At 54.2% G+C, this 10,838-nt stretch overlaps 2 protein-coding genes across 2 annotated transcripts; both read right to left on the bottom strand.

The window, feature by feature from the left end:
• Positions 1-2,742: 2,742 nt before the first annotated feature.
• LOC142054038 (feather keratin-like) lies at positions 2,743-3,051 on the bottom strand. Its single transcript, XM_075086237.1, has one exon. It carries the CDS (start codon positions 3,049-3,051, stop codon positions 2,743-2,745), a length of 309 nt encoding a protein of 102 aa, XP_074942338.1.
• Positions 3,052-8,337: 5,286 nt separating this feature from the next.
• On the bottom strand, positions 8,338-8,646 carry LOC142053823 (feather keratin-like). Its single transcript, XM_075085987.1, has one exon. It carries the CDS (start codon positions 8,644-8,646, stop codon positions 8,338-8,340), a length of 309 nt encoding a protein of 102 aa, XP_074942088.1.
• Between the last annotated feature and the right edge of the window lie 2,192 nt (positions 8,647-10,838).

The raw sequence follows: 10,838 nt of genomic DNA, 5'->3' as shown, positions 1-10,838 counted from the left end.
CAGCAAGCTTCGTTTATTGTCCTCTGGTTACACAATTTATACCATTCTTAATCAGCTCATACATATTGCAAAAGCTAAGCTCCTCATTGGTTAACAGCCTAAAGTTCATGTTCCGTTTTCTTACTTTGCTTCAGTGACTCCCCTACATATTTTCTTATCGCAAGTCCCTGGTTTCGTATCCTTTCCCATAGACTCCCCTACATATTTTCTTATCGCAAGTCCCTGGTTTCGTATCCTTTCTCATAAACAAGGGTAATTTGTCCTTGTCTCTGATTGGCTCCTAGACTAGCTGTTTTCGATACTTCTTGAGATCCTAATGAGTAATCATTTCTATGTTGGTATGCCCCTGTGCAGCTAGCCATTCTCCCACAGAAAAACTGCTGCGCAACAGGAGCCAGAGGAGAGGAGCGAGAATATGTGAGAGAAGCAACTCTACAGAGGGAAACAAAACAGCCGTACAGACCGGTTGTGTAGGGATGGATTCAGGAGGGCCAAGGTGTGGCTGGAGCTGAATTTGGTAAGGGATGCAAAGAATAACCAGAAGGGATTCTGTAAGTATGTCAACCAGTAAAGGAAGGTTAAAGAGAGCGTAACCCCCCCAAAGAACAAGAATGGTGACCTAGTATCTATCAAGAGATGAGGAGAAGGCTGAGGTACTCAACAGATTTCTGCCTCAGTCTTCACTGGAAGAAGACTTCACTGAAGACTTCAGTCTTTGCTGCTCCATCTGGACTATATGGACCGCAGGATGGGGACCAGGGGGGTAAAGCCCCTCCCACTGTAAGGGGAGATCAGGTTTGTGACCACCTGAGGAACCTGAATGCGGCTTTGAAGCATTCCCACAAATCCTGTCACTGGATCCCACGGAGAAGAACTCAGCACCTCCCTCGCCCCTTTTCCTGCTCCGGAAGCTGGAGAGAGCAATGAGGTTCTCCCTCAGCCTCCTTTTCTCCAAAGTAGACAAGCCCATTGTCCTTAGCCGCCCCTCACAGGACGGGCCTTCCAGCCTGTCACCAGCTTTGTTGCCCTCCTCTGCATGTATTCAAGGTCTTTCACATCCTTCTGAAGTGGTGGGGCCCAGAACTGCACACAGGACTTGAGGGGAGGCCACAGCAATCCTGCGTACAGCGGGATAATCACCTCCTGTAGGAAGATGGGTGTGCTGTGTTTGATGCACCCCAGTGTAGGGTTTGCCCCCTTGGCTGCCAGGGCACACCGCTGACTCCCCTCGAGCCTGCTGTCAGCCAGCACCCACAGACCCCTTCCTGCAGGGCTGCTCTCCAGTCACTCCTCTCCCAGTCTGGCCTTGTGTCCAGTGTTACTCCATGCCAGGTGCAGAAGCCGGCATTTGCACTGGTTAAATTTCGTGCCAGCGATGGTTGCCCAATGCTCCAGTCTCTCTAGATCCCTCTGCAAGGCCTCTTGTCCCTCAGGAGAGCCAACAGCACCTCCCACTTTGGTATCATCAGCAAACTTGATAATGGTGCCTTCAACTCCTTCATCCAGTGCATTGATAAAGATCTTGAACAGAATTGGTCCTAGAATGGAGCCCTGAGGAACACCACTGGCGACGGGTTGCAGCCCATAAGTAACCGCATTCACTGTCCCCCGCTTTGAGCCTTGCTGTTGAGCCAGCCCTTCACCCAGCGCAGCGTCTACCTGCTCATCTCACAGTTGGCCAACTGGTGCAGAAGGATGCTATGAGGGGCGCGATCAGAAGCCCTACTAAAATCCTGAAACACTACATCCACGGCCTTCCCTTCGTCCCTGTAGACAAGAGAGCTTATAATAAGAGGATAGGAAATTAGTCAGGTGGGACCTTCACTTAGTGACCCATGTTGTCTGGTCCTGATGATTTTTCTGCCTGTCCTTTAAAGGCATTCATCAACATCCAGTGGGAGCTTCTCCATAATTTTTGCAGGTGCTGAGGCTAGACTAACGGGACTCGAGTTTCCTGGGTCTTCCCTCACACCTCTTTTTAGAAATTGGAATGAGGTTGTCTAGATCTGAGTCAGCAAGAACCTCCCTCGACTCCCAAGAGCTGCCCAACTTGATCAGAGGTGAGTGTCTTGAGGGTTGTTGACTGTGCGAGTAGTGCTTGCTGGCGAGGAAGAGGAGGTGAGGCAGGCAGGGTATCTGTGTTTTTGAGTGGGAAGGTGCTGGCGTGCCTGTCAGGCAAGAGGCACTCCTGATATTGGCTGTGGTGGTACTATCTCTAGGGGAGGCCTTGTGACCCTGATCCACCCACCCCGGTGGCCTCTTCTGCATGGGGTTGGTGCTGGGTGAGGTTGGAGGAGTCTTGGAAGGAGAAGGAAGAGAAGACCTCACAGGTTGGGATGCAGGAGAACTTTATTGATGGAAAAATGAGTGAAGAGGCAGGAGGACCGAGTGGAAGGGAAGCAGTCTGAAGTGCGGGTAGCGTAACCGTCAGCTGAGGTGCTGTGTGTGAGAGACATTTTGCCAGCGAAGCAAGATTTCGAGGTCCGTATTAGGAGTGGCACGCCAGAGGTTCCCGGTGGTCCTTAGCTTGTGAGAAAGTGGTTGCATCGGTGAGTACTGGAGATAGCAGAAGGGGCGATGCAAAGAGGGAAGTGGGAGAAGAGGAGGAGGTGTGTGGGCCGCGTGTCCAGGCAGGCTGGGTTGGCCCCTTCCCTGCTTCCTTGCTTGGTGCCTTGAGAGGAGGAGCTGTGAAGGGCAGGTCCACGTGGCAGCAAGAGCCTGGAGGTGCCACGTGAGGGGCCCTTAGCAGGGGTAGCAGCCCCTTATGCCACCGTAGCAGCCCAGGCCTCCAAAGCCATAGCCGTAGCCGAAGCGGCCGGAGGAGACGGGCACTCCCTGGGAGCCGAGGATGTTGCCCACGGCAGCCGATGAGGAGGATCCAACAGCGGTGTTCTGTGGGAAGGAGCTGAGGATGGGTCCTGGCAGGGTGACCTGCACGGTGGAGGGCTGGATGACGACGTGGGAGTCCTCGCACTGCCTGACACAGGGCTCGTTGCAGCTGTTAGCCAGCGGGGTGGGTCCGCAGGGGCGGCAGAGGTCGTAGCAGGCCATGTGTGTGGTGTGGAGGGTCCCTGGAAGAGAGGGTGTTGAGAAAGCGTAGGGGCGTGCGGGTGCGAGGGGTGGTGTTGCAGGAGGGCGAGTGAGCATGGAGTTGTACTGTAGGGCTGTGGGGAGTGTGGCAGTGGGGAGGCATCAGGGCTGCTGAGGCTGGGGGCAGAGCATGCTGGAAGAGCCGGATGAAGTGGGTCAGGAGAAGGAGGGGAAGGGGGTTCAGACTCACCTTGTTGACGATGGAGGAGAGTGTGTGAGGGAGAGTGTGTGAGGGAGAGAGGTGCTGGGCCGGCTTTTATGCTGGTCCCTGAGGGGCGGGACAGACTTTGTGCATGATGGTGTTTTGCAGCAAGTGGCTGTTACATGCCAGAGGCTGGGAGGTAATGAGGTGGGGTTTGGATTCCTTCCCGCAACGCTCCCTTTTCCTTTCCTGTCCTCCTGAGGACGTGTCCTCTTGACCCTGGCGGCAGCTTTATAAGTGAGAGTTAGTATTTGGTAGGAGTCGAATGGCAGGTGCATGTCAGGGCATTTGACAGACATGACGAAAAGATCACAGAGTTGTGGTATTGTCAGTGAGGTCATGCCATGGCACTCGTGTGGTGAGGTTTGTTGGCATGTTGTGAAGAGGGCTCCCCATTTCTTTGAAAGCCTGGGTGTCTTGTCAGGTTTTGAGGTGTGCCGGGTGTTAAGCGTTGCCCCTTTCATTGCATTTGCTCCGTGCCGGCCTTGCTGCCAGGTGACTAAGGTGTTTTTAGGCCTGGCGTTTCCCTTTCTGTGTGCTCTGTGTGTGCCTTGGTGCCCCACTTGCTTGTGAGGTTGTGATGTGTGAATTGTCTTTATATTGCAAGGTTTTGGCAGTGTCCTGGGGTCTGCAGGCAGATGTCCCTCTGCAGCCCATGGAGATTAACGGTGGAGCACATATGCACCTGCAGCCCCCGAAGGCCTCCTACCGGAGCAGGTGGATGCCCAATGGAGTCAGTGACCCCATGGAATGCCGTGCTGGAGCAGGCTCCTAGCAGGACCTGTGGCCCCGTGCAGAGAGGAGCCCACGCTGGAGCAGGTTTGCTGGCAAAGCTTGTGACCCTGTGGGGGACCCACGCTGGAGCACTCTCTTCCTGGGGGATGGCTCCCTGTCAAAGGCACCTAACGCTTGTAGCATTGTGAAGAACTTTACACTGTGGGAAGGATCCACGTTGGAGAAATTCATGGAGGACTGTCTCCATGAGAGGGACCCTGTGCTGGAGAAAGGGAAGCATGTGAGGAGTCCTCCCACTGAGGTCGTAGGAGCAGCAGAACCAACGTGTGATGAACTGACCACAACCCCCATTCCCCATCCCCCTGCGCTGCTTGGGGGAAGAGGTAGAGTAAATTAGGAGTAAAGTGAATCTTGGAAGAAGGGAGGGGTGGGGAAGGTGTTTTAGGTTTTGTTTATACTTGTCATTACTCTACTCTGACTTTTAGCAAAAAACTACATTAATTTCCCCAAGGCAAGTCTGTTTTGCCCGTGATGGTAATTGCTGAGTGATCGCTCCCTGTCCTTATGTTGACTCAGGAGCCTTTTGTCATCTTCATTCCAGTTGAGGAAAGGGAGTGACAGAGCATCTTGGTAGTCATCTGGTGTCCAGCCCCGGCCATCCCCGCACTGAGGCCCATCTTCAGAGCTGAGCAGGGTGACAGGCTTGTTCGTGGGGCCGGTGCTCGGTGCCCCATGCTGTGCCTCAGGGTCCCCACAGTGAGGAGGATGGTGAGCGCAGTGCAGAGGGGTGGTGACTTGGGGTCCCCTGTAGAGGTGGTGCATGGCCCCTGAGGCAGGGAGGATGGTGGCCTGGAGACCACGTGCACTGTGGGACCCTGCAGCGCAGAGGGGATGGTGGCGTGGGGATCCCCTGGCAGGGATCATCTGGGGACCCCATAGCAAGGTGAGGCCATGGGCTAGGGGCTCCCACGTAGGCGGAATGGGGACCGTGCAGCCAGGCGGAGAGTGCAACCCTAGTCCAGCATTGGGTCAGCTGAGGACCCCACAGCAAGGTGACCTGGGCACCTTGGTTGTCCAGGGCCCTGGCACCAACAGGGGATGGGGACAGGAACACTGTGTGGGTGGTTCCTGGCTCCACTTTGTGAGAGAAGATGGTGTGCCAAGGACTGGAGGTGGTTGGGCTGGGGACAACAGCAAGGGGGGACCATGAAAGGGGACTCCGCCCACGTGTCCCTGGCACCCCACAGCATGGGCAAGATGGGCAGGGTGCCTTCTTGATGTACATATTGATGACAATGTTTTAGTTATAAGATCAGGGCATTTTCCCTCCACCTGACCGCTCCAAGTGCGCCAACTGCTTTTGCCTGAGGCCTTTGGTTCGGTTGTCAGCAGCATTTCTAGTCATTCAGCCCCTCATTCAGCCCCCGCCCCTCCCAGCAGCGGTTCTGGGGGCCGTTTGGTGAAGATGTTTGATTTCTTGTGCCCGACGTGTTGATTTTGGGGTCCTGACAGGAGCCTTCTGGAAACTTCCAGGATCTGCTGCAGCAGCTGGCGCCTGTCAGCCGCCGCCCGATTGGCAGGCTGTTAGGCACCCCCGGTGGGCAGGTTGTTAGCTGCGTCCTGATTGGCTGATGGCTGAGGGTGCTGAGGGAGCAGCTGGCTGTGGTGAGGGAAGGCTGCAGCGCGGGCGCCTGGCTGGTGAGCTCTGGGAGAGCTGGTGAGTCCCGTGAGAGGCCCAAGTATAGTGGGAGAGGCAGGCAGGCAGGGGATGCTTTCATGCCAAACCTTGAGGGGATGCTTCATGCCAAAGGCTTGCATGCCAAAGGCTTGCATGGCAAAGGGTTGAGGAAGCAGAATAGGCTGCCTAGCCTGGACTGGAAGAGTCCACTTGGAAGGGACCTAGAGTGATCCTCTAGCCCAACTGCCTGACCACTTCAGGGCTGACCAAAAGTTAAAGCATGTTATTAAGGGCATTGTCCAAATGCCTCTTAAGCACTGACAGGCTTGCGGCATCGACCACCTCTCTAGGAAGCCTGTCTGAGTGTTTGACCACCCTCCCAGGAATGTTTGCTAATGTCAATTCCGAAAGTCCCCTGATGTGGCTTTGAAGCATTCCCATCATTCCTCTCACTGGGTGCCAGGGAGAAGAGCTCAGCACCTCCCCGTGCCCCTCTCCTCCTCAGGAAGCTGTAGAGAGCAATGGGGTCGCCCCTCAGCCTCCTGTTCTCCAAACAGAACCTCTGATGGAGGATGCGGGGAACTACTGGCCAGCCACCTGACCTCAGTACGGGGACGATTATGGAGCAGTTCATCCTGAGTGCGCTCACCAGGCATGTGCAGGACAACCAGGGATCAGGCCCAGCCAGCATGGCTTCATGGAAGCAGCCTCTTGCTGGACCTACCTGATCTCTTTCTTGACCAGGTGACCCGCCCAGTGGATGAGGGAGAGGCTGTGGATGTTATCTACCTGCACTTTGTTGAGGCCTTTGACCCTGTCTCCCACAGCATCCTCCTAGAGCAGCTGGAGGCTCATGGCTTAGACAGGTGGTCTCTTCACTGGGTAAAAAAGTGTCTGGATGGCCGAGCCCAGAGAGTTGTGGTGAATGGAACTGAATCCAGTTGGCGTCCAGTCACGAGCAGTGTTCCCCAGGGCTCAGTGTTGGGGCCAGGCTTGTTTAATATCTTTATCAGTGATTTGGTTGAGAGGATTGCGTACGCCCTCAGTGAGTTTGCAGACGACACCAAGTTGGGCGGGAGTGTTGATCTGTTTGAGAGTGGGAAGGCTCTGCAGAGGATTCTGGACAGGCTGGATCAATGCGCCGAGGCCAACTGTATGAGCTTAACAAGGCCAAGTGCTGGGGTCCTACACTTGGGTCACAAGAACCGTATGAAATGCCCCAAGCTTGGGGAAGAGTGTCTGGAAAGCTGCGTGTCGGACAAGGCCCTGGGGGTGCTGGCTGACAGCCGTCTGAGCATGAGCCAGCAGTGTGGCTGGGTGACCAAGAAGGCCAACATAATCTGGGCTTGTGTCAGGAATAGTGTGTCCAGCAGGAGCAGGGCAGGGATTGTGCCCCTGTGCTCGGCACTGGTGAGGCCGCAACTCGAATGCTGGGCTCAGGTTTGGGCTCCGTGGGACAAGAAGGACCTTGAGGTGCTGGGGTTTGTCCAGAGAAGGGCAATGGAGCCAGGGAAGGGTCTGGAGAGCAAGCGTGACAGGAAGGGGAAGTTAGGAAAAATGTATTACTGAAAGAGTGGTCAGGCATTGGAAGAGGCTGCCCAGAGAGGTGGTGGAGTCACCATCGCTGGAGGTGTTTAAAAAAAGTGTAGGCGTGGCACTTCAGGGCATGGTTTAGGAGGCCTGGGGGTGTTGGGTTGACAGTTGGAATTGGTGATCTTAGAGGGCTTTTCCAACCTTAATGATTCTATTCTAGAATTCCTTGAAGGGTTGCGCACCAGAGGCTTGTGATGAGTGGCAGGACAAGAGGCCCGCGGCACAAGTGGAATTCCATGGGCAAAGAAGGCAAGCCTTCTTCAGTGTGAGGGTGGTCAAAGAGTGGAAGAGTTGCTGGAGTCTCCATCCTTGGAGATAGTGGACACGTGAGTGGCCATGGTCCTGGACAACCTGCTCCAGCCAGCCCGTCTTGTAAAGTGCTTATGTCATGTTCCAGCAGCCCCCAGGTGCCAGTCTGTGCTGTTGCTGGTTGTGGTGTTCGTAGGAGAGGCCTTGTGGCCCTTTCTCACTCACGGTGACGGCCTGTACAGACTTATCTTTGTGCCAGCTGGCACAATTCCTAGGACAGGTCTTGTGACCCTTTTCCACCCACCCCAAAGGCAACTTGAGGCCTGGTTTTGTGCTGGGTCAGGTTGGAGGAGCCTTGGGTGAAGAAGGGAAGAGGAGGCATCTCAGGCTGGGATGAGGAGAACTTTATTGTTGGAAAAAAAGAGAGTGAAAAGGCAGGAGCGCCAAGTGGAAGGGAAGCAGTCTGAAGTGCAGGTAATGTAACCATCAGCCGTAGTGCTGTGTGTGAGAGACAGTTTGCCAGAGAAGCAAGATTTTCGAGCCTTGCACACCGGAGGTCCCCGGTGGTCCTTATCTTGTGAGCAAGTGGTTGCATCGCTGAGTACAGGAGATAGCAGAAGGGGTGATGCAAAAAAGGGAGTAGGACAAGACGAGGAGGTGCGTGGGTCATGTAGTCAGGCAGGCTGGGTTGGCCCCTTCCCTACTTCCTTGCTTGGTGCCTTGAGAGGAAGAGCTGTGGAGGACAGGTCTACTTGTCACCAAGAGCCCGGAGGTGCCACGTGAAGAGCCCTTAGCAGGGGTAGCAGCCCCTTATGCCACCGTAGCAGCCCAGGCCTCCAAAGCCATAGCCGTAGCCGAAGCGGCCGGAGGAGACGGGCACTCCCTGGGAGCCGAGGATGTTGCCCACGGCAGCTGAAGAGGAGGATCCGACAGCGGTGTTCTGTGGGAAGGAGCTGAGGATGGGTCCGGGCAGGGTGACCTGCACGGTGGAGGGCTGGATGACGACGTGGGAGTCCTCGCACTGCCTGACACAGGGCTCGTTGCAGCTGTTAGCCAGCGGGGTGGGTCCGCAGGGGCGGCAGAGGTCGTAGCAGGCCATGTGTGTGGGCTGGAGGGTCCCTGGAAGAGAGGGTGTTGTGAAAGCGTGGGGGCGTGGGGGCGCGAGGGTCAATGTTGCAGGAGGGCGAGTGAGCGTGGAGGTGTGTTGTGTGTCTGTGGGGAGCGTGGCGGTGGGGAGGCGTCAGGGCTGCTGAGTTGGGGGCAGAGCGTGCTGGAAGAGCCGGATGAAGTGGGTCAGGAGAAGGAGGGGAAGGGGGTTCAGACTCACCTTGTTGACGATGGAGGAGATGGTGTGAGGAGCGTGTGTGAGGGAGAGAGGTGCTGGGCCGGCTTTTATGCTGGTCCCTGAGGGGTGGGACAGACTTTGTGCATGATGGTGTTTTGCAGCAAGTGGCTGTTACATGCCAGAGGCTGGGAGGTAATGAGGTGGGGTGTGGATTCCTTCCCGCAACGCTCCCTTTTCCTTTCCTCTCCTCCTGAGGACGTGTCCTCTTGACCCTGGCGGCAGCTTTTAAGTGAGAGTTAGTATTTGGTAGGAGTCGAATGGAAGGTGCTTGTCATCGCATTTGGAAGACATGACTAAAGCGTGGCGGAGGTTGGGTGTCATCAGTGAGGTCAAGTGATGGCACTTGTGTGATGTGGTTTGTGGGTGCGTTGTGAAGATGGGGCACCATTTCCTCACCGCCGTGGAAGGCTGGTCTGTTCTTTGAGGTGTGCCAGGCATGAGGTGCTGCCCCTTCCATGGCACTTGGTCTCTGCTGGCTATGATACCATGTCGCTAAGGCAGTCTTTAGGCGTGGCCTTACCCGTTGGGTTTGCTCTGTGAGTGTCTTGGTGGCCCTTCTGCTTGTGAGGTTGTAGCCATGTGGATTGCATTTTACCATGGTTTTAGCTGGGATCGAGTTAATATTCCTCACTGCAAGTCGCGTAGTGCGGTTCTTTGCGCTTACTATAAGAACAGCGTTGATAAGACGCTGATGTTTTAGTTGTTACTAGGTAGTGGTTTTTCTAGTCAAGGACTTTTCTAGCCTCTCGTGCTCTGCTGGGTGCCCAAGAAGCCAAGAGGGGAGGGGGCATTGCCAGGATAGCTGATCCAAAGTGACCAAAGGAATATTCCATCTCATATGACATCATGCCCAGTCTGACTGGGGAAGATGGCCAGTTGCAGCTACAATCTCAGCTCGTGGACCTGCGCTGACGTTTGGTGGGTGGTATGCTTTGCATTACTTGGTCTTTGGTTTTTTTCCCCCATCCTCCCAAGGTTTCACCTCTCTCTTTCTCTCTTGTTACTTTCCTTTGAATGATATTCTTTTATTACTATTACCATTACTGTCTTATTACAATTATTAAACTGTTCTTATCTGAACCCATGGGATTTCTTACTGTGTCTCTTCCAATTGTCTCCCTTCCCAGAGGTGATGGGGGGGAGTGAGTGAGTGGCTGTGTGGTGACCAGTTGCTGACTGGGGCTAAACCATGACAATTGCAAGGTTTTGGTAGTGGCCTGGGGGCTACAGGGTGGCTTCTGCGACAGCATACAGGACTCTTGCCCATGGCTGATAGACCCAGTGCCGCCTGGCTCTAAGAGGGATCCACTGCAGGCAAAGGCCGGCACAAGCAGTGACGGTGGTAGTGCTTCTGGGATAACATATTTGAAAAGTGGAAAAATGTCGCGCCATTCGTCGAGACGGAGGGAAGACGCAGTCGCTCAATATGAGTGATCAGCAAGCTTCGTTTATTGTCCTCTGGTTACACAATTTATACCATTCTTAATCAGCTCATACATATTGCAAAAGCTAAGCTCCTCATTGGTTAACAGCCTAAAGTTCATGTTCCGTTTTCTTACTTTGCTTCAGTGACTCCCCTACATATTTTCTTATCGCAAGTCCCTGGTTTCGTATCCTTTCCCATAGACTCCCCTACATATTTTCTTATCGCAAGTCCCTGGTTTCGTATCCTTTCTCATAAACAAGGGTAATTTGTCCTTGTCTCTGATTGGCTCCTAGACTAGCTGTTTTCGATACTTCTTGAGATCCTAATGAGTAATCATTTCTATGTTGGTATGCCCCTGTTCAGCTAGCCATTCTCCCACAATTCCCCCTTTTTTATTTTGGGCTACCCAGGTATTGTGTGTAGCTTGCAAAATGAAGCGTTTAGTACAAGATATAAGCAAACTAAGCAAAATAAGCCCTATTATGACAATGATCAACACCATTAATAAGCTTTGCACAAC

The sequence above is a fragment of the Phalacrocorax aristotelis genome, chromosome 2 (genome assembly GCF_949628215.1).
Source record: "Phalacrocorax aristotelis chromosome 2, bGulAri2.1, whole genome shotgun sequence".
NCBI classification, from domain to species: Eukaryota; Metazoa; Chordata; class Aves; order Suliformes; family Phalacrocoracidae; genus Phalacrocorax; species Phalacrocorax aristotelis.
The sequence above is the reverse complement of the archived record's forward strand: the minus strand, read 5'-3'. Positions and strand labels throughout refer to the sequence as shown.